The sequence below is a fragment of the Mizuhopecten yessoensis genome, unplaced genomic scaffold (genome assembly GCF_002113885.1).
Source record: "Mizuhopecten yessoensis strain PY_sf001 unplaced genomic scaffold, ASM211388v2 scaffold7521, whole genome shotgun sequence".
In the NCBI taxonomy this organism is placed as follows: domain Eukaryota; kingdom Metazoa; phylum Mollusca; class Bivalvia; order Pectinida; family Pectinidae; genus Mizuhopecten; species Mizuhopecten yessoensis.
The window spans coordinates 394,986-418,526 of NW_018407089.1; the positions used below are offsets into that span (position 1 = coordinate 394,986).

At 36.0% G+C, this 23,541-nt stretch overlaps 1 protein-coding gene across 1 annotated transcript in view; it reads left to right on the forward strand.

Moving 5' to 3' along the window:
• The window catches only part of LOC110453857 (chorion peroxidase-like), a 24,037-nt gene extending 2,502 nt beyond the window's left edge, over positions 1 to 21,535 (forward strand). The window contains exons 2-15 of the mRNA XM_021503041.1: positions 3,371 to 3,536; positions 5,397 to 5,529; positions 6,356 to 6,615; positions 6,830 to 7,009; positions 9,538 to 9,598; positions 10,828 to 10,934; positions 12,766 to 12,867; positions 13,235 to 13,330; positions 16,167 to 16,416; positions 16,940 to 17,173; positions 17,972 to 18,184; positions 19,706 to 19,884; positions 20,420 to 20,522; positions 21,076 to 21,535. Of these exons, the coding sequence (XP_021358716.1) occupies positions 3,374 to 3,536; positions 5,397 to 5,529; positions 6,356 to 6,615; positions 6,830 to 7,009; positions 9,538 to 9,598; positions 10,828 to 10,934; positions 12,766 to 12,867; positions 13,235 to 13,330; positions 16,167 to 16,416; positions 16,940 to 17,173; positions 17,972 to 18,184; positions 19,706 to 19,884; positions 20,420 to 20,522; positions 21,076 to 21,136 (2,142 nt within the window). The 5' untranslated portion in view covers positions 3,371 to 3,373 and the 3' untranslated portion in view covers positions 21,137 to 21,535. The remainder of the gene's footprint in view (positions 1 to 3,370; positions 3,537 to 5,396; positions 5,530 to 6,355; positions 6,616 to 6,829; positions 7,010 to 9,537; positions 9,599 to 10,827; positions 10,935 to 12,765; positions 12,868 to 13,234; positions 13,331 to 16,166; positions 16,417 to 16,939; positions 17,174 to 17,971; positions 18,185 to 19,705; positions 19,885 to 20,419; positions 20,523 to 21,075) is intronic.
• The last annotated feature ends 2,006 nt before the right edge of the window (positions 21,536 to 23,541 follow it).

The window sequence follows — 23,541 nt, forward strand, 5'->3', positions numbered from 1 at the left end:
CCCCCCCACACACACACTCCCGCAGGAACAAAGGGGTTGGGCCCAATAGGAAAAAAAAGAGATCTTCCCTCTTCTTTGGTTATAATGACTGTTAAAATGTAATATATGTTACTCATGAGTTATACTCTGTTGCATGTTGGCACCCTTTTCGCAAAAGGGGCGTCTACCTAGATACCCGTCAATTGATTTAAGCTGTAGTAAGGACATTAAACTCCCTTTTCAAATACGAAACGTTTAATGTATTGCATTTTTGTGGAGAATGTCTAATTTGATAGTGCTATTTGGCTCTAAATGACAAATTGTCAGTGAAAAAAAAAATCTAAATTAAATACGTGTTCACAGGTGTGACATATTTGTTGTTTGTCAAACAGTTTTTGGTTGCCTATCAATGAAATAGCCGCGAATGTTGAACTAGAGTGATAGCTAAACTTATACCAGCTTTCTTCACAACAATCGACTACATTTTCTTTCCCTTTGATGTACTTAAGACATCGCAAAGACACATACAATTTATTTTCGAATACGAGTGCTTTTAACTATTCATGAGTCTGCCATATCTAACAGGAGAAAACCATAAGGATACATTATTGCACTTCTATGTCTTCTACCCAGGGAACATTGGAGAGACCTATTTAGATCTGCTGGCTTATTACAACGGTTATTCTGTCTGACATCATATCAGCGATATCACAAGAAGGCATATACACAAATACCTGCTGTGAGACAACTGATGTGGTGGTAACTCCACAGAATTGAGGATTAGCGATTGTTACCTCTCCCTAGGGACACACACGCGACAAAGTTAAATTTGTTGCAACCATTGCAGTGTTTGGGAGGATGTTGGTATTTCACTCTACACTTGTAACAACCTCTTAATTGCCTCGCTTGGCTTTACCGGTTACCGGTTGTACTGGTTACCTTCAGCATCATTTCGTTACACGCAAGCAAACATTACAAACAGAAAGGCATCACGTTCTTAAATTATCTAAGCTGTTATTAAGACGTGTAGCAAAATAATCATAAATATAAACTGTATTTATTTTACAACAATTATGAAACATGTTATATCAACCAAAAAACAAATATGTTTGCCTGGATGTTAGCGCGGGGGTGAGGGGGTGGGGGGTCTTAGTGTGGGAGAAAACCGGAGTACCCGGAGAAAACGAAAACCCACGTGGTCGGACAGGTGACCCAATACCTTTTCACGTCCGATCGGGGAATGGAACCCCGGCCGTCTTGGTGAAAGGCCAGTGCGCTTTTCACTACACCATCCGACCACCCTGTAGCAAAAAAAACCCCACCATACAACCCTTGTAAATTTGTACGCGTCTGCATTTGACTTTGCTTTTATGAAGTAGAAAATATTACATTGATATTAAATTCGGCGTGGAAGGCGTATTTAACCGTGATGTGTTTGTACAGACTAAACCAAAATCGTAAAAAAGTAAACAACAAAAAAAATATCAAGATATTTGGACTTAACCTCACGACAATCACCACTAGTAATATGTAAAGAAATAAAAGATCAACACTAATAATATGTAAAGAAATACAATTTTCACGATATATTTTAATTTGTTCAAGTCGTAAGGTTCAAATTGTTCGGAGAGACATGACCCGATATTTAATTGATTATTTATGGTCGATTATTTTAGTCATTGGTAATAAGTAACTCGTGATAATGTTTTAAAATCATCCAATCAAGCGACAGTAGAAGGTCGTATCAAAACCTCTCATGTAAGTACCGCGGCCTGGTCCAATAACGATGCCAAACGTTTAAGGACAGTACATCTTAAAGTGGTTTATATTATATGTAATTAGTTGAATTGATTAAAACTGGTGACATCAGAAATTGGTACCCACAATTAATGAATTATTTTAAGCGAAATGTATAAATACCGGAACGACACATGGAGGTACGTCCTTAAATGACCTTACCGTTAAAAGGACAAAAAACGGGATAAAATCCAACCTACTGAGCGCTGAAGAATTTGAGTGTAACCTCTTTTTTTCCAAGCTAATTGGATACTAAATTAATCATAATCGATCTCTTTTGATTCAAATATTTCACCAGTTAGGATTTTTCACAAATGTTTAATTTTACGAATTCTTGTCGTCACTATACAGCACGCGGTAATTACATAAATGGAGGTATGTCGTAAGATGTTCTTAGCTGTTGATATGAACTTTAACAAACTAAAACCAAACCAACTATTATGCGTATGCATCATGACATTTAAAATGTTAGTTATAACTGAAATGCTATATTTTTCTGGTATTGTTTTTACATTTTAAACAATAATGAAACACATAAATCTAATTTAAATTTAAATGAACGCATAGAAAATTGTCAATATATTATATTTCAACTGTTTGTGTACTAAGGCCAAAACAATATGTGTATTTCAAGTATCCCGACCTACCCTAGATTTTACTGCCGACTCTAAACACTTAATTGTATCTAAGATTAATCTATTAGCCAGGCAAATTTCACAGCTAGTTATTAAAATGTACTTTCTTCCTGTTCTGGGAGACTGACCTTATTCTTGACAAATTAAGAGCCATAGTATTATAGTATTGGGTGGAAATGCAGACATGTTTCCCGAAACAATCTTTTTGTTTTGACCTAATGGGAAACATAGCCTTCTTTGTAATAAATTATATAAAAAAATTAATTGCATATTTCAATATGTTGATAAAAATACATCAATATAGATATGAAATATATGTGAAAATGAGAACACTCGAAACCTTATTAGACTTCGGCATAATATCAGCGCTAACTGTGTCAAGCACACATACACGCAAGCACGCATACACAACAAACATGACGTCATGTCCTTAAAAGACTTTATCTGTTGATAGGAGGTAAAACCCTGTACAGCAAACCAAACTAGACTTGACAGGTTCTATAATAAATCATCAACGTAAAGGCATTTGACCCTGAATGATTTGCACTGTCGATGGGCCGTAAAATATATTGTGATTACATGCTTAACGGCCTATCAGCACAAGATATGTCATTTAGGCCAACCAATGGTCGATAAAAAACAAAAGTAAAACTAAAATGACATCAACGAAACGTCAACTTAAATATTGAAAGTGGCTATGGTGACTTATATCTTATTGAAAAGACCAACATCCTTTAAGAGGTGGTTTAGAAGTAAACAGAAAATGTGATGTTGCCAAATGTTATATTGGGAACAGCGCTTATATTTTGGTGGTGTCTCCCGAGGTAACACTGTTCAAATGGCCTCAGATGTTGCAAGGACGTCACAACTCAAACGAAGAAGAAAAAAATCCAATCGCAAAACGAACAATAATGATGATTTGTTAAGTTTAACAAACTTGTCTTTTTTTTTCTCTCCAGGAAATGGCATTTCTTTTCGAATGGTCGTTATATACATTTCTTATCTGTGGATTTCTGCGCAATGTTGATGGCGCTGCTTCCATTGAGGGGATTATACGCGAAGCTTTTGATAAAGGAGAACAGGCCAAAAAACATCTTTATGAATTCGTCAAGCCAAACTTCCACCGTGAGTATCAGCACGTATTTATCTCGTAAAAAGTGTTTTGGAAAGATTAGGCTTGATGTTTCCTTCTTTATGTGAAACTGCAGGTAGAGCGTAAGAATTGTACCTGCTGCCCCCAATTGCATGATTGTAAGAGGCGACTAAATTTGGGACCTTATCTCTTCTCTACTTTCTAAATAATTTCTTCTTCCTAATGTCTCCCTTGACAATGCCTCACTTTTGGCCATTTGTTGAGCGTTCGCCCCTGTGAGGAAGGCGTTGGGTTCTGTCCCCTGGCCGAGACATACCAAAGTCTTTAAAACTGGTAGGTTATACTCCTGCTTAACGCTCAGCAAATTAGGAGTGGGACGACTGGTTCGCCCGTTGTCAGTATGTGACCGGGTTAGGCGTCCTGCTGGGTGTCTTCGGCAGTATGTTTCAGTGAGGTAGCACTATAACGTCGGCATCAGTTCCGCGCTATCACAAGGAGACAAACACGAACATATCGCAGCCTCCCAAAATAAACACACATACACTACACGCATGCATCTTGCACACAGGGGAGGCCGTCCTTAAATGCCCATAGCTGTTAATAGGACGTTAAACAAAATCAAACAATCAAGCTCAACGTTGAATAAACTTCTATTTCCTTCATTGATTAAACGTTGAATTGTACAATACCATTCAACCTTCTTTTGGACCATTCTACTGGTAGCATAGCCCGAGTTTCCTTGGGCCTCTACACCAGATTTAGACATTTTGACAGGTATATGTCTGGTAAGGGACGTCTATCTATCGAAACGTCTTAGTCCGGTGTCAGAGCAAGAGGAAATTTGGGCTACTGGTAGCATAAAATAACAAAGAAACAGACAACAGCACACTCTTTTGAGTAACATTGTTTTCTCTAAACAACCTAATCAGCAGCTTGTGGCCCATCTCCATCATGTTCATCCGGGTATACATCAGGTTTTGGGATATCTAACTCTTGGAATGCAGCACCTACATACAAGTGGAAGTTGGACAGCTTCTGCAAAAGCTACATTATATTATTTATTATTATTATATAAATTAATTACAATGATCACTGGTCAAATATTTCCACATCATTTACTCTTATAAAACCGTATTTGAAATAGATAAATAGACAAATATAAATTAATAAGAAAAATATCATCGTAATAAAACGACCTTATTGAAGTACCTCCAATTCCCTTCTATAACGTCTTTCATAAATAAGAACATATAAGACTAAGTCTACCTTCTTTGTGTGCATTTCAACACGTGGTTGCAAACGCAGTTGCTACACAGAGGCGTGTATCTTGCCAACGGGTGCGTGACCTAGTTTATGATAGCAGCGACTTTATACACACATATGCAAAGGAGTTTCACTCTCCGTTTGCCTGGGCAACCAAATAAACATTGTGCTTCAAATATATGTCATATTAAACTGCTTTTAAATGTTGTTCATGTTGTTATTGGAAGTGTGAAACGGCCTTTCAGTATCGAGATTTCCGGGTTTTAAATTCGCATAAGATTTGAAATTACCTCAAACTCTGAATCTCCGGGGATCACATGCACGTACTATATCACAGAGTTGAATAATCAAGACTTCTTATTCACTTAATCTCCATGTGACCGGCAGTTTCTTGGAAATTGAAGAAACGAAGATTAAACATGATGCATGTGTAACGTAAAACGCGATTAGATTAATGTTGCAACCATCAACCCCTTACAGAATTAGGGTTTTCTGACGTGACTGTTAAAAAATACCAAAATTGCTTGTCCTCGTTCTACCGTTATCATATTAATTTAACCCTAGCTGCTGCGGGGATGTTTAACAAAACAAAACACCATATGATTAAAAAGTATACTTTCTTTGTTTAGAGTACGATGTGTCTGGATCAGCACATAACTGTCGTTGGCAAATGGGTTTGCTGATGTTCCCGACACCTACCACTCTTTATATGGAGAAACACGCCGTACTGTACCTAGCTGCCACACGACACATCGCTGAAGCGTAAGTTACGATTATACAACTCTTCCCTCCGTGTTACATGCTTTTCGCTGAAGGGCTGGTATATTCAATGTACTTAATACTTGTACAATTAAAATATAACTTTAAATCTCGTCATTATCTGTAAGATATTATGTGACCGAGGGGAATGCTGTGTTTAAAGGCGATCATCCTCAACGCATAGCGTGCCGGGAACCATATACACTTCAACATTGTTTTAAGCCCATCATCAGCAGACTGATCAATTGTGTTTTCGCTATTGTTCAAAATGTACTTAGGAGATCTTTCTATGATTTCGTATGCAGGTATACTTTTGTTTGTAGTTTTGCAAAAACAGGAAATGCCGCCAGGCATCCATCTAGCATTTTGAGTGTTGAAGTTTGCTATCACTATTTCTCGAGATGTTCTTGACAGTTTATTTATAAATTTCATAACTTGGTTACCCTGGTTCCATAGTTGTGCACGTGTCATCCTGGGCTGATGTTGTAAGCACCAACAGGATAATATTAGCACGTATACGTCAACATTAGCGCTCGATTAATTCGCTTGGAAAAACACTTTTTAAACCTCCTAGATAATTGCAAATCAAAAGCACTGCGTGAGAATTAGAAAAGAAATATATTATTATATGTCTGATGATAGTGTCATAGTGCTTACAATGTATGTTTAGTCAATGTCATAATTTGTTGTACAATTGGTTGTACATTCGTTAATGAATGTACGCAGTTCTCAGTGTTAATCTTCAAGCCTGTTTGCATCTCTATTCTTAACGCCACTTTTCATGTATTTCTGTTGACTTGTGTTAAGTTGTACTCGTACTTGTTAACAGGTTATCGTTATCTCCTGCTGAGCTCCAGTCCAATGCTGTGTTCATAGAAGAATGGCAAAGAGTAAATACGGAACTAAATATTGCAGAGGAAGGCGGTTGTGAAGAAGACAGTCCAGCGGTAAAACGTTTCTGTGAACTACGACGATACGCGCGATTTCGAACAGCTGACGGGCTATGCAACAACATTGACCACCCGACATGGGGGCGTTCTCACACGCCACATGCACGGCTCCTCCCACCGGTATTCGGCGACGCTTTAAGTATGTCAGATTATCCAAAGCATATTATTATTGAATTCAATAAAGAAAGATGTACCGAATTGGAATGTCCTTAAACACCATCAGAACAAGTAACCTGGTTTATAATCACGTGAGAATAATAAACGCATTTCTTTCACCTTGTAGACAGTTTTGGCTGTGGTGTTATCTGTAAAATATAAGTATTTTGCTTCATCAATACTCGACTCTTTTACAGATCTGGGTGACGTACCTCGTATTACCTCAATCAACGGATCGCCACTCCCTGGTGCACGTGAGGTGTCTGTGAAGGCGCTAAGGCACTATGACTTAAACGTAGACCCAAAGTACACACACTTTGTGATGGCTTTTGGGCAGTTCCTGGATCACGACCTCACACTTACGCCGGAGTCTAAAGGTATCAATCCATGCTGTTTCATGGTATTTTCCCACGTTTTAACTTGTGTAGATTACGGATCCCTGTTCCACTGTATTTTGATTTTTCCTTGATACAGTAACCTCCCCTTAACTTCCGTGTGGATATAACTGGTGCACAGTTGGGCCAGGGCCCTTCTGTTGACCAGGCAGCTCAATCGGTTGGAGTAGTAGCATATCAATCTGAAGCTCACAGTTGGAATCTCGTTCTAGCTGCGCTTATTTTACTTTTCTTTTAACACTTGGAACACTGTTGTTGATAACATGTTTCCTCATTTCATTTTTATGATTTCATCGATATCCCGCTATGGTTTCCGATTTTCTTTTAAATAACTGCATGACAGATGTATGAAGAGTGGACCAATTAAAAATGATAAATAATAAGATATATTTAACACTGATGTATGTTTGGTCTTGGTTGTAGTTTGTTTAACACCCTATTAACAGCAAAGTTCATTTAAAGACGTGTCTCCATGTTTGTTGTGTATGCGTTCAAGTGTGTATGATCGGGTTAACACTTTTTCTGACAAAAGTATTCATCATACAGTGTACCTAATGTCGGTAAATGTTCGCTATCTCTTTTAGTTTAAGTCTTCTTTGTACAATGTAAAACAGGAGGTTGTCCGGTAGCCTGAATCTTGGGTGTTGCAATTGTCGGTTTTTTTTCAGTTGAAGAAAAACGCAGGCATAGATTTGTTGTTTATACAGAAAAACATATATTATAATACCGTTTTTGTTGTTACGCAACCTATTGAACAATTTTGGTCACAGAAATAGTGTTACAAAAACAGACTGTTATTTTTCTAGTAATAGTAAAGGTGTCGCAATTTCTTTTTTATATACTTTTAAATTTAAATCATTTACCTTATAGTTGATATTTATTTACCACGGGACTTAATGTAACCTCAACAACATTTCACTCTAGTCTGTTTATATTGACTAAATGAAGACTTTTCTTCACTCTATTGCAAATTAAGTAAGAAAGAGCGAATCTTTATAGGAAATAACACTACAGTTGTTGATGGTGAATGGAACATCCCAATTCATAATAAGATTGAAACAGTAAAATTACAAATACAATTACAAGAAACGTTATCTGGAAATAACCGGCCCATCCAAAGCCTTGATTTTATTGATATTTTGATGGCACAGAGTATAAATAGAAAAGGTTGGGGGGTAAAACTATAGTATATTGCTCCTAAAAAAAGACAGACAAGCTCAAGAACATGATACAGAAACAAAACTGAAGGGCATGTACTACCAACACTGTAGTTAACATAGAGTCGGGGATATTGAGACTTTAGAAAATAAATTAGTTGTATTACAAGCGATGATCACAATTAAGAGTTATTCAAATTAAATAAAAAGAGAGGAGTTCGTCAAGGTGATCCATTTTCGCCTTATATATTTATTATTTCAGTACAGTACATTTTTTGTGCTGAGCTATGTGGTAGAAATATAAGTCAATATGCCGACGATACTGATCATTTATCTTTACACACCGCTTTAACAGATTTGGAGAATGTTGTAGGTTACTAGGTTACTTAGATAAAACACAGGTATCTTGGGGTAAAACGAGGTTACGGTGAAGAAATGTTATCAGAGAAAAGTCTACGCTGGAATGATGAAAGAAAGTTCAAACTTTTAGGTAAAAAATACAACTTTCAGAAGACAGAAGTTACTGACTTTTTAGGAGATAACTATAAGGATAAATTATCAGCTTCCGAAAAAAATCTATTTAGAGTTGTTCATTTAAAATATCAACGACAATTAGTAAGTGGTGTGCAATTAAAAATAGCTCTTTCCTTGTTTATCCAGTATTGCCGTATTAATTAGATTTTTTCTCAATAAGTTAAGATTATTTAGCTTTTTGTGGAAGTTGTAGATAAATATTGTAATAGGGGCTAAATGTTTCAAAGTAGCATGCCGACAGTGTATTTAGACAAACATTTAAATTATCTGACAACATTTCAACATTTGTTTTTGTCACAAGTAAGGCTGGTATCATAAACTTAATCTGTTTTTTGATTATTACTGTTGAACTTGTTTCGGCCTATCAACACATAAAAGGTCAATTCCGTCTTTGCGTATTGCAGAGTTAACTTCTCTTGTGAGCATGTATTGATTGTTTCGTCATTGGTTAAGTGAGAAAATTACGTCGTTTTCTCAACAATTGATGACGTTACTGTCACAAACAAATGACGTAACAATCAATACCTGCTCACAAGAGCAGATAACTCTGCAAAACGAAAAGACGGAATCAACACAGAAAAGACGGAATACGGCCAATAAAAGATAGAACACATAGAAATGACATCAAAGAAACGAAAAGGTCAATGACAAATATTAAATTGAATAATAAAAGTGGCTATAATTTAGATACATATCTTTTGAAAAGACAAATAACCATTATTTAGGTTGGTAAGATTCGATGTTTTGAAAAGAGATATGATTTTTATTGTTATCAAAATATTCGTTTTAAACACTCCTTTTATTTGTATTTATTGATAGGAACTGGCGATACAAATATACACTGCTGTATAGAGAACCCGGATGGTACACTCATGGAAAGGTAATTATCGCAACACCTGGACTCGTATTTGTATTAACCGTTCTCATGGTCAATCATGAACTCTGTGCTCAAGCCAACTTTTTGTTACTCGCTGAAACCGTTTAAACACGGTAAAAAGTCAAATGTAAACATTGAAAACAGTATTCGGCTTAGGTCAGCATCTTCAATATCATTTTCAAATTGTGTTTTTTATAAAGAAAATCACGGGAATAGGAAATTGGGCTTCAACATGGAAACTAAGTAGGATCTAGATATCGGTCTAATGAATACTTACCCTGATGTTATCCATGCTATTTGTGAATTTGTATATACCTCATCTTATTGTTCTGTTCCTGTCTTTTTAAACATATTAACGTCCCTGCATGTAGAGCGTAAGAATTGTACCTGCTACCTCCATTGCATGATCGTAAGAGGCGACTAAATTTGGGATCTTATATTTTCTCTTCTTTCTAAACAACTTTGTTCTTCCTAATGTCTCCCCTGACAATGCCTCACTTTTGGCCTTTAGTTAAGCGTTCGCCCCTGTTAGGAAGGATTTGGGTTCTGTCTCTTGGCCGAGACATACCCGAGTCTGTAAATATGGTAGTTCTACTCCTGCTCAACGCGCAGCAATTTAGGAGTGTGACGGGTAGTTCGCCGTTGCAGTATGTTTCAGTGAGGTAGCACTACAGTATAAAGTCGGCATCAGTTCCGCTCTATCAAAAGGAGACAAACACGAACATATCGCAACCTCCCAAAACACACGCATACACTACACGCATACATCTTTCACCATGGGAGGCCGTCATTAAATGACCATAGCTGTTGATGTTAAACAATACTTAACCAAACCAAACCAAAAAACATATTAAATTTTCCTTCTGACTTTTAGCCCAATTATTAGCAGCCAAACATATTTTCTATTTTATCCGAAATGAATTTTTCAAACTATCATATGCAAAATATTTGTTTTATATTGGCTGCTGTTTAATCATCATTTAGGATATAGATGCATATTGTTGTATCACGAGCTCTAGCGAGCAGTATTGTTGGCTAAACAGATGATGAAACAGTTTGGTTTATTTGGGGTAGCGAACTTAGTTTATTTATAGACATTCCCCCGTGTGTAATATACATCTAGAACTGAAGACAAACACGTCAATGATGAGAAATATTCTTCTGTGGTCTGCAAGAAAAGTCAGTTAAAAAGCAATCTTTTGAAAATGAACCTACTGATATTTTTGTTGCAGACCAGAATGCTTTCCAATACCTGTGCCCCCCGGAGATCCATATTACACGTCAAAATGTATCAATTTTGTGAGGTCAGCTCCGGCCATACAGACTGGATGTGGCATAAGTAAGATTTTTTAAAAATTGTATTTCATTTTATCGCATAACTGACCCATTTTACTATGTCATAATTGCTGAGATGGGTCTGTATTTTTTTGCTGATCATTTTTAAATGGTTTTGATATTGAGGGAATTTGAAATGTTTATTCAGCATTTTTTTAAAAATTTCATTGCATTGAAAACTGTTCATTATTAACAAAAATCTTGAACGGACTACTTTGCATTGCGTAAAAAGACAAGAATATGATTGGTGTACCTTTCTTTTCACCTTAATTAAGTTAGCTGTGTTTTTAACTATTAAAGAAATGAGATAAGTAGAATCTTACATTCGTGTCCTTAAAAGCTCGCGCCAAATCAATTATTGTACGAGTTTAATAAATCCAACATGACATAGACATTATTACAAAAAAGTATATTTCCCTAGTGTCTAATATTTGTGTATGACGTCAGTTTTTATAATTACAATAAATAAATAGCTTCTGGATCTTAAATAAAGTTGGTTATTACATTAAAAGATAATATAAAGAGTGTTCAAATTCAATATAATATTAACACAAGCTCAAACATGAAGGTCGAGTCTTTGGATTTCACATGTGGGTTCTTCGTTGTCCTTCATGTTTCATTTTAAGAATGATTCGGGAAACAAGATAAACATCATGCAGCCATATTGCATTTCGACCGTACGATCTTGTTTTTAATATTTCTCAAAAAGCACTGCATAGATATTTATAATAAAAGGAAGATACATTATGTTGAATTGGGTGTGTCCGTCAGTCTGTTCCTTCAAATTTTGCTTCATGTAAAGTCACTGTATTTAAAATCGTTTGAATTTGATGAATTGTTTTGTGAAAAGTAAACAAATATCAATTCAAAATTTATTATAGCATATTCCGCCTGAATGGCCAACTGTTTCCGCACAATAACTTTGTCCGGAATCTGATGAAACTTTGTTAATATTTATATAACCATATTTGAAGTTGGTAAAATATGTGTAAGTAATAGGTTCACTACATTATAATTCATCCGATTTTATGCAAAATGTGTGAGTCAAACATAATCGGATTCTGAGGCCGAGTTTTATGTGAAGTTCAAACTGCGCATAAATAATTAACATACCTCAATCAGATCATTTCATCTTGATTGATGTGATTCGATCATGGTAAAATATTTACGCTTTAAACATAATTTGTCTGCAATAATCATTGGGCAACAACTTTTGTTTTAATGGTTGAGAATGCAGCACTTATGGGTCAAAGTGTGTTAAAAGTAAAGGCAAAGGGGAGCAACTCCTACATAATTAAATATCTTTAATGTTTTGAAGAAGATATTACACACGTCGTGTAGTAATACATGTTTTCTCCTTTCACAAGAAATAGTTCAACTTTACAGCGCTATAATTTACAAATCAACTTAATGCATTTTAGTATTTCATACAAGGATTTTTATTATGTCGCTTTAGAATACGACGAATGTATATTGTTTTGATCTTTCGATACTCTTTCGTTTATTTGTCTCTACATGTCTCAAAGTGTTAAATATTAATTTACCAGAGCAGAAATAAAAAGCTTCACTATTTCTGCTTTTTGTATAAGCTCTCAAATGACGTCACTGACAACAAATATGCTCTTTGCCGATTGGATAGCGATAATGACGGGCAGCCTACCCGTGTTCTGCTAACATTTCTTTCAAATCACTTTGGTCATCGATTTCAATACAAGGCAAGACATTGAGTCTACATTGCTATGACATAGTGAAGCCGAGTAACAAAAATGTTTTATTTTAACCCTTTTTCGGTAAACATATTCTTTCTTATTTTGTGGAACTATTTTATTTTCCAGGCAACAGGGAGACGTTGAATCAAATAACACATTTCGTTGATGGATCCAATGTGTACGGTTCCAGCGAGTCAGAGACGGCAGCCCTCAGACATAGCACAGGAGGTATAAATAACCGCTGTATGCCTTTGCACGTTTTCAAACGAGGCAATTGATGTGAGCCTTATGCAGAATCTTTTGTTTTCCGTACAAACAAAACCTTTCGTGAAATCTAACAAATGATAAGCCTTCGTGGTATTGAAAGTTTTAAATACTTAGTACCGAGGAGAATGATTCTGTCTTTTATATTTCTATCCGTCTGCAGATTAAATAACGATTGTACAAGTTCATTTTATTGAGCTATCCTTTGTCATAAGTAATAGGACATTAAGTAAAACATGTGATGTCTTATATAAACCTTCAACGATACAGAATAAATGTGATTATTGAACCAAAACAAATAGAATAGTTAAATATTTGGCATCTTTTGCAGGTTTAATGAAAACCGATGGGAACAATATGCCTCCCGCTGCATCAGATGATGAGTGTGTGTTGCCGGCTAATCCTTTGCTACATTGTCTTAAAACAGGTACGTTATAAATAATTCGACAGTAGCCTTGCAAAATTTTTGCTTAACAATGCTCCTCTTTTGCACAAAGACTAAAGTTTGTTTGGTTTTCTATAGTTTAAAGTCCTGTTTAAAGCTAAGGTCATTTCAGGACATGTCTCCATGTACTTTGTGTATGTTTGTATTTGTGCCAGAGGCAGGGTATAATTGTGTGTTTGCCTCCTTGTGATAGCCCAGATATGATGCCTACCTTAGTGCTAGTGTTATCTAACTGCAATACCATGCCAAAGGCACCCAGCACAGCATTGCGCCCGGTCACATTATGCTAGCAACGTGTGAATCTGTTGTTGCCATTTTCCTAAGGAAGCAATACTTGTACCATCTATCATTGTGTGACCTTGCCTGTATGGACGTGCTTCTATTTGTGAGATTCTGTTAGCAAGGTCATATGAAAACGAGTGCTTACGCACACACCAAAGGAAAGAAATAGTAGATAAGAAGGAAAGAGTATGTAAAAAAGGTAGGAAAGAAAAACACTTTGGATGTTTTTTATTTTATCTTGAGGACAGCCGACTGATTTTGGTCTATACAGTGTCCACAACAAATAGGAGACATGTAGGGCACCGACTCTGCAGAAAGACATTCCCATGTCTACAAAACAGGCCTGTCCTTCGTTTGGTACTATTTTGTTAAACGTTCTGTTTCTTAAGTCATTTAAGGATGTGTCCATGCGTGTAATGTATGTGTGAATATGTAATGGAGGCGGTATATTGTCTATGCTTGATCTTCTCGAATGTACCCTTACTAGAAAACGCAAAATATTAGTTGTGCATGGTTATACGTCCTGCCAACAGCTTAAGTCATCTAAGGACGACGTGCCTCAAAATGTGATGTGTATGCGTGCGTGTGTGCTAAAGTAAGGGTATGAAGGTGTACTTGCCTCCTTGCGATAGTGCGGATCTGATGTCAACTTTATAGAGCAACCTCACGGAAATACCATGCTGAAGTCATGCATAACATTATTCCGCCCAGACGTATTTTACTAACCGCAGGTGAACCAGTTCATACTTTTGCCCTAAATACTGATTTTTTAAATAGGAAATAAGAACTACCATTGAATTTGTTTTTTTAAGGTTTTTTGGTCCTGGACTGAGGAACCCCTTGTCTGCTTCACCTGGGCTAACTTCAAGCATTAAAACAAAAAGTGGGATGTTGCCAGGTTTGGCGGTATATTGTCTATGCTTGATCTTCTCGAATGCACCCTTAATAGAAAACGCAAAATATTGGTTGTGCATGGTTATACGTCCTGCCAACAGCTAAAGTCATCTAAGGACGACGTGCCTCAAAATGTGATGTATGTGCGTGCGTGAGTGCTTAAGTAAGGGTATGAAGGTGTACTTGCCTCCTTGCGATAGTGCGGATCTGATGTCAACTTTATAGAGCTACCTCACTGAAATACCATGCTGAAGTCATGCATCACATTATTCCGCCAGGACATATTTTACTAACCGCAGGTGAACCAGTTCATACTTTTGCCCTAAATACTGATTTTTTAAATAGGAAATAAGAACTACCATTGAATTTGTTTTTAAGGACTTTGGTAGGTCCTGGCCTGAGGAACCCCTTGTCTGCTTCACCTGGGCTAAAGTTAGGCATTAAAACAAAAAGTAGGGTGTTGCCAGGTTTGGCGGTATATTGTCTATGCTTGATCTTCTCGAATGTACCCTTAACAGAAAACAGTTTCAAATGCATTTCAGATTTGGTATGTAGGTTCATTATGGCACGACATCTGTTTTCTAATTTAATAAAATGGCCGCCTTATATGATTAGTCGAAACTCAGTTATTGTTCGACTTCGTTCAAATTTGTTACGTATGTGTATTTTGGCATTGCGAACTCAACTACGATATCCGTTTACTTATCTGACAAAATTGCCGCTATATGCTGACCTCTTATTGGTCGAACCTCAGTTATGGTTCAGCTTCGTTTAAATTTAGTATGTAGGTGTATTTTGGCAGTTTTCTGTTTCGACATTCTTACCGCGGTATACTGGCATATGATTGGTCGAAATTCAGACATTGTTCGATTTCAATCAAATCAAGTATGGAGGTGTATTTTTGCGGTGCAAACACAACTGTGGCATCCGTTTTCTGTTTGACAAAATGGCTGTCATATACTGGCTTCTGATTGGTCGAATCCTGGATATTAACTGTTTAATGTCCCTCAAATTTTGTATGTAGGGGATTTTGGCGCTGCAAACTCAACTGTGGCTTTCGTTTTCTGATTCGACAACATGGCTGCCATTTACTGGCTTCTGATTGGTCGAAATTAAGATATTGTTCGATTTCAGTCAATATTGGTATGCAGCTATATTGTACCAACCATGACTTGTGTAAGTATTGATAAGAAGTATCTGTGGTTATTTACATTCTTTTAGAAATATGGCGGATTTTCTTTTGCAGGGGTGTTTGGGGGACATCTGTAATGGCCCCCATTACAATTACAACTTGCTGTGTTTTTTTGTGTTTCTTAGTAGAGAGCACAAACGCAAACGTAATAATGATTGATGCCTTCTGCATGGTATTTCAGTGAGGCATGGATGCAACATTGCCTCCAGTACGCGTACATTACGTAACACGACCTCAAGTGACCCAAACTGTTAAAGGAACGTGGAATCCTTGTATATATAAACCTAAGCAAACGACTGAAACCAAACCCGATTCAGTTGGAGCATTCTGACTCACCTCTAAATATCGTGCATTGGAATACAGCTGACGTACTTTTGCCTGGAAGCTGTATCGTTTTCCAGGGGATAAAACCCCCCAAATAAAACTGGAATATACTTTTTATTATTGCAGGAGATGTGCGATCCAACGAAATACTAAATCTTGGTCTGTTACATACCGTTTTCCTGCGCGAACACAATCGGATCGCCAAGAACCTTCAAAAGAAATGTCGTCGCTTTCGGAAAAATAGCAACAGACTATTTGAAGAAACAAGAAGGATTCTTATTGGAATCTTACAGGATATCACGTTCTACGAGTTTCTACCTGAAGTTCTCGGCTCACCGGAGATGAGAAAGCATCGGTTGGAATCCAACCAATATCGGTAAGTATGATGGCCTAGTATTTGATACCACCTGGGTATAATAGAACTTCTGTCACTTGGCATTGACTTGAAGACTTCCATCGCTAATTCATCCGTAAAAATAAATTCGATTTTCTAAACGCTTGCTAAATTAAGTTCTGTTGTTGTTTTCATTGTTTATGAATTTAATGAGGAAACACTACATAATCGTTAAAAGATTTGTATCTGTAGCTTGTTTTGCACTAGTCTATGAAATCAATATCTATTCCTAAAATGCTGTTTCTTAAGGAGAGGCTGATGTTTGAATCCCCTACATGATCTGATATCTGTTTGTCGGCGATTAAACTCTAAACTAAGATGTTGCACACATATTATGGATATGGATATAGTGTGACTGGTGTTTCCATTTTGTTTTCTGATTGTTGGTTGAGTCGGGTGTGGTAAAATGTTCCGACTTATTTTTTCTGAGTGGACCTGTGGATACCCTCATATCATACTTTTTCTAATTGTGTTTTATTCACCAGGATTATTATTTTATTTCCAGCGGCTACAATCCAAACGTTAACCCATCTATACTGAACGAGTTTTCCACTGCAGCCTACCGGTTTGGCCATTCCATGATCCTGGACAAGTTTAAGTTTCTTAACGAGGACTATTCAACCGATTTTGAGAAGCCCGTTTCCGAGACATTCTTTCAACCGATTGAAATCCAGGACCACGACCAAGCGACCAAGCTTACCAGATTTTTGGCAACGGGCATTGCTAACAACGTTGACAGGTATCGGAGTTTTCATGACAGATATTCGTGTCTGATACACAATAACGTTAGTAATAAGTAAAGAAGTCGTATATATATATGCAAATAATGTGGGCGATCATGCAGAATCGGGGATTGTCTTCGGTGTCTGCTACTAAAAGGATATGAAAGAGACCAAAAATCATCTGTTACAACCGTAGATGTTACAAGATCGCTAAACCGTTAACACACGTGTATTTCCAATGACAATCCACGCTTTTGGTGCTGCATAATCACTCCCAGAAATAACATTTTAATATTTTTTGTTAAACGCGTACAAAATACAAAGACGTTGACTAGGATCCAAGATGAGCAAAATCTATGAATTATGAATTACCATACTGCGGTTAGTTGTTCAGCGTTTAACGTCCCATCAACAGCTAACGTCATTTCAATTCCCTACAACTTTTATGTTTTCGATTCTCTGATCGTACGTGTAAAGATATTGCCCAACCATGTGTTCTTCTCCGGGGACCCGGGTTTCCAGCCACATCAATATCCTCTGCGCATTTCGATCCGGGCTAACAAGAATGACTTATCGTCATTATACGTCATTAAATTTATTTTATGATATTTGTAAAATATATAAACTTAATAATATATTTTTTCTTTTTTTCTTTTTTGAGATGTCTCCCTTGGCCAATGTCTTCATATGACTTTAGCTTTTAAGATGGCATCAACCCACAAGCAAAACAAAAGTAAAACCTATGCTTGTGTCTTTCAAGTGTACTCAGTTGACAATAATGCAACATATGTATAACTGAACATATTTTATTACAGAGAATTTGCACCAGCCATACAAGACACACTCTTTCAGGACGACGAGAATGAAGGTTTCGACCTTCCTGCTGCCAATATTCAGCGGGGACGAGACCATGGCTTACCTTCCTACATGGCTGTCAGAGAGGCGTGTGGATTGACAACAGTTTCTACTTTTGACACACTACCTGATCACGTGTCGAAAGATCGAACATTGCTTGCAAACACATATAAGTAAGTTTTAATTTGCACACAACAAACCCTAACTGCCACTGTAAGTCAACAAGAGCCGCTGCTGGTTCTTGAGAATGAACAAAGTGTATCTACTGCATGTATTTCTTCTGTGTATTTTGCTTAGGGGCACTCAACATTGAACTGCTGCCCCTTCAGATCACGAAGATCCCATACCTTTTCTAATTCGATTATTTTTTTTCTTTCCTTATTTATGATTTCCGCTAGGTCCTGGTACAAATGGAATTAAAGATAATATTGTTTATGAACGATATTATTCGATTTTACCAAACATTGTGTTATAATAAGGTTTATCGGATGTTTGTTAAACTTAGATAAACTTCTCTAGTCTTTCTATGGATACTAACCAAATAACTATCCCCGATAATGAAGATCGATTTCAGATGTGTAATTTGCATTGATAAAAAAAGGGGAATTTGATCGGTTGATAACGTAAACTTTCAACTGTAATGATGCCAGTATAACTAATATAATCCCCCTACCTTGAGTATGTGACAGAGAAATTTCTTACCAGATCAATTCTTTTTTGTTTGATTTTTAACCCCGAGGGTTGGAACTTTGCTACACCCTCAATGTTTTGGATGCTTGTTTTTACACCCATCCTAATATTCCACTCACAACAACACCGAAATTAGTCTGTTGTGGTCGATTTCCTATTTCGTTTTCCCGTGAAATGCTAATTGTGACGTCATAACTCATTGTTCTCCTGACATTGTTTCTTTCCGTTGGTCATCTCTCATACCCTAGATAATGACAGAGAGATTTTAGCGAAAAGGAAGACAATTCAGTCGAAGGTGGGAGGAAGACACATTCATTGATAGCAATACTAACCGAGACATTGCTTTTAGAAATATCAAAACTCTGCCTCCCTTGAAAAAGGAATTCTTGGTTAGTAAGCTCTCAAATTATTTTAGTTCATCTGATCCAAAGGTCCATACGTCCGCCATCAAACTCTAAACTACATGTCTTTTAATAACCAATATGCCTAGGGTGATGGCATATGGCCAGTAGCAAACTGGGATTAAGGACAAACACGTTTGTTCAACTGAATGACCTTGCACGCTTTTAATAACACTGGGTCAAATATGTTAAAACATTTAATAAACTTCTTCTGATTAAGCAAAAGGCCTAGGATGATGATATCAGGCCAGTGATTTTCTGAGATGAAGAGCTACCAATTTTATTAAAGTGATAGACCTTGACATAACAAAAAGGTCAAAGGTATGCAATGACATGCTAGGTTGTTAAAAAGTATAACTCGACCAACTTTCAAGGTCACAGGGATCAAATGTTTAAAAGGCAATCCAAAAGGCCAATAATGGTGATAGTTTGCCTGTTACTTAATCTATCTCGTTTTTGAAAATAAATACGTCAACATTTTCCTTTGAATGTGTCATTCTTTTCCCACTCGTTAAGAACATTTTGGCATTGTTTTCCATTTGTCTCCCTCGCTATAATCTCTCGTACTTTCCCGTAATGCTTGTATTTTACCTCTTCGTGTAGCAACGTTGAAGATGTGGACTTGTTTGCTGGTGGCATCACGGAGACGCATGTAGAGGACGGACTGGTTGGCCCAACCTTCGCCTGCATTATCGGAAAACAGTTCAGCAGGCTCAAGGTCGGCGATAGCCACTACTTTGAACGACGCCGGGGCTTTAGATCGTACAAGGAATTCACGACCTGTAAGCGCAATAATAATTCTTCATTTTGAATTAGGCGTTAAAATAGGCGTGTATTCCACTTTATGTCGAAAGAGCCGAACAAGTCGGGACCACGTGCAGAATCAAAGTTTCTTCCATGTATTATTTGTTGGGCACATAGAAAAAAAAAGAATTTGCTGCACCGATTGAAACACTTTGGGTGAATTTGTTCTCACCTCTCTTATCCATTTCTTTCGGCTGTGACTCATAGGTTCCTGTCGTCGTATGGGAATGGCTGTGTTAAAGATGTTAAACAACGTACACAATATACAAACTATCATAGTTTGTGTGTTATGGTTATCGTGTTCATTCTAATTTTTAACTTAATCACGTTTTTAGTTCAATATTTACATTTTAGATGTTACGCATTTCGGACAATCGCTAACTTATGTTATTTCTTTAGATATCGAGATGGAAGTTGATAATTTGAGCTCAAAAATGATTTTGTCGCTTCGATAAGTCAATGATTCATATTCATAATGAAAAATGTCTGACGTATATCCTTTTCTCTTAACAGCACAAATAAAGGCAATTAGAAGACATACCCTAGCCAAGGTTTTGTGTGAGAATACCGGTCTGAAGATCATCCAGCGGAAGGTTTTTGGCACACCAGACTGCGTGTAAGCGTAGATATTTATTCGTATTTAACTCGTCTATAAGACATTTCTTTGTTGTGTTTTAACCCATTGAGACATGTACTGAAAGAAGGTAGTTCGCTGCCTGTCTGCTTAAATCTTTAAAGCGGTATATGCACATCCCTTTTCGGATATACAATGCTAGCCAAATCATTAATAATGATTAAAATGCTCTATGATTAAATTTAAATATTCATGGTTTTGTCACAAAAATAGTTATTGCTTACACTTTCACATGTCTTGCATATAAAGTATAAGTAAAGTGAAAGCGAGCTGGAATAACAAGTATCAAAACGGACTATTTGTTGATGTCATAGAAACACGTATAAATGTTGATGATTTATTTTGTTTATTAAAGATGATTGTGTAATATTTTGATGACTCCTACTATGGCCTACAATTAATTGGTGGAAACGCTTGAACATTTTTACCTTCATAGGAACTGAGCTTTTGCGAGAACGTTAAACCCCATACAGTGTTTTATTTCACAAAAACTTCAGAGTTAGATTCTCACAAATAGGTTTTATTATATTTTCAGATCGAACCCAACTCTTGACTGCAGCATGATTCCAGATATAGACTTCAGAAAATTCTGTTGATGTGATTGCTTCAGTGAATTGATGTTCATCCTTGGAAACCAAGAACTTAGTAATCACTTAGCAATATCAAAGACTGTTTTTATGATGATTTGACCAAGATTTCCTACTATCCCTCTTCTCCATTTCAAATATATCCTCCAATAGCTACATCAACATTTTATTTTTGTAACACAAAATATACATTTGAGGTGGATGTCCAATATACATTGTAACAAAATAAAAATTCACAAACATTTTGCAATTTTTTTTCAAAGCCCTATTACATAACCGTGAATTTAATCATAAATCTATAAGTCAACTGTAATGCATAATTTTAATTATATAAAGAAGAATTAAGAATGAAGAAGAGTTAAGGATGTACTCTTCTGAGGTTTCAATCACGTTCAAGTCTCGTTATGATCTGGTATAACGGGTTTTTGTAATATTTAACAAATTATGAATAAGTTTATTAGCAAACACGCATCTGAAAAAAATGTCAAAAAACTAGACGCCTGTTGTGTGTAGAACTTTTATTACAAGAATTTAAAAAAAATACCAATTCGGCGGCCATTTTGAAAATGTGTATTAATGTGTATTTCTTGCGCTTCAAAAAAGGTAAAAATTTCAACTTTTTTGACACTAGATTGATCACTTAAATTGTCATTGTGTCGCCATTTCTAATTGTAGCAGGTTCAATTTTGCTGTACAACTTTATAATGTTTAATATGATAAAAAAATATGTAACAAACTGGAAAATTATATTATATATTATTGATATCTTTTTTTACATATTTAGTGTAACTGAAGCACTTTTGATTTTTGACCCCGAAAAGAGTACAAAATAACACAAATGATAATGGGACAAAACAAGAAGCACACTGACCCCCCATTTTTGTGATTGTTTTAGAAAGAGAAACACATTTTCTTTTAATTGCTTAAATATCAAAAAAAAAATAAAAAAAATAGCAGAACTTTTTTTATCAAGCATTTAATCTGCAAAAAATGGTAAAAAATGAATATTTTTTCATTAAAAATAGGGGGTAGGGCTAACTAAAATCGACTTTCTGAGTTTAAAGAATAAGATTAAGAACTTGTACTTCCATAATTTAAAAGAAAGTAATATTTTCATCAATTCTACAAACATTCATACATATAACACATAATACTGATAACACACTTGGAAGAATTTGTATGAATTTGTTCTGCAAATGGTCAAAACCCAAAAAATCACCGAAAATCACATGCTGTGTTAAGTTGGTATCTTTGACCGCTCATAGCACAAAAACGAACACACCGACATATGTTTTTTTGCAATTTCTACTATGCCATTAACTCATTTTTCAAATATCTATACAAGAAAAAAAGTTTAATACAGGAATTTTTTGACTTCTCAGAGGTGTACATCCTTAATGATGATCGTTTAAGAAAAAATAATAATAAAACAATAGTTTCGTAAGTTTCTGGTTATTTCTCAGAATATTCGGAAATATTTCCACAACTGGCCCCGATTAACAGGATATGGTGGTATTGAAAGAACAAAACAAGAACAACATGTATCTTTAGAATGGACCGTTTAACATAATTTGTGGGATTAATTTTAACGGATCCCAAATGCGCAGGTCACAATATAATCGACGTCATGATTTTTTAAACACATGCACATGCACAGTTTTAGGTTTGCCAATCAACGTGATAGGTAAACAATCTATTTATAAATGTATGTTTAGCAGCATGATCTGAACGTCCATCATCAAAATTGCATAACGATAAGTGCCGGAAATTTGTATGAATATTATTTAATCAAGAAAAAAAGACAACAGTCATAGGCGTGTTTCATGAAATTATTTTAAATAACAATATATATATCTGAAATACAATGTCAGCAAATCAAATCTTAACATTAAGCATTCCCATACCACTTCCAGACCCTGTAACTATGCATTAGAAAATAAAATTTCTGGTATGATGTTGCTGGGCTTATATGTATAAATAATAAAGATACAAATAAACAAAACATTATTTACAACAGTGTTTTCTGTGTGAAAATTTAAAGCAGTTTTAATGAAAATTAGTACCTTGGATCACTATTACATTGTCCCTGTAACAAACTGCGTTACCTGATCAATGGTCAAGTCCAAAATAAAATTAACTCATTCACCCGATACGTTTGAACTCTTCAAATTCAAAGCTTGGATTAGTTAATTATGAAATTTCCGGGTTGACTGAGTTAAGGGTTGATTAATGTGTTTGTAAAACAAATCACATAGTGTTTTGCATGTAGTAGGACAGGGAACCTTAAAACATCTTACTCATGTGAATATTTAATACCTATATCGCAGTACAAAAGTCCAATAAGTCAGTTTTGTTTTCGATTCTTAAATTGAGTGTAACCAATATGTGTAGTACTAGTCACACACATACATTCT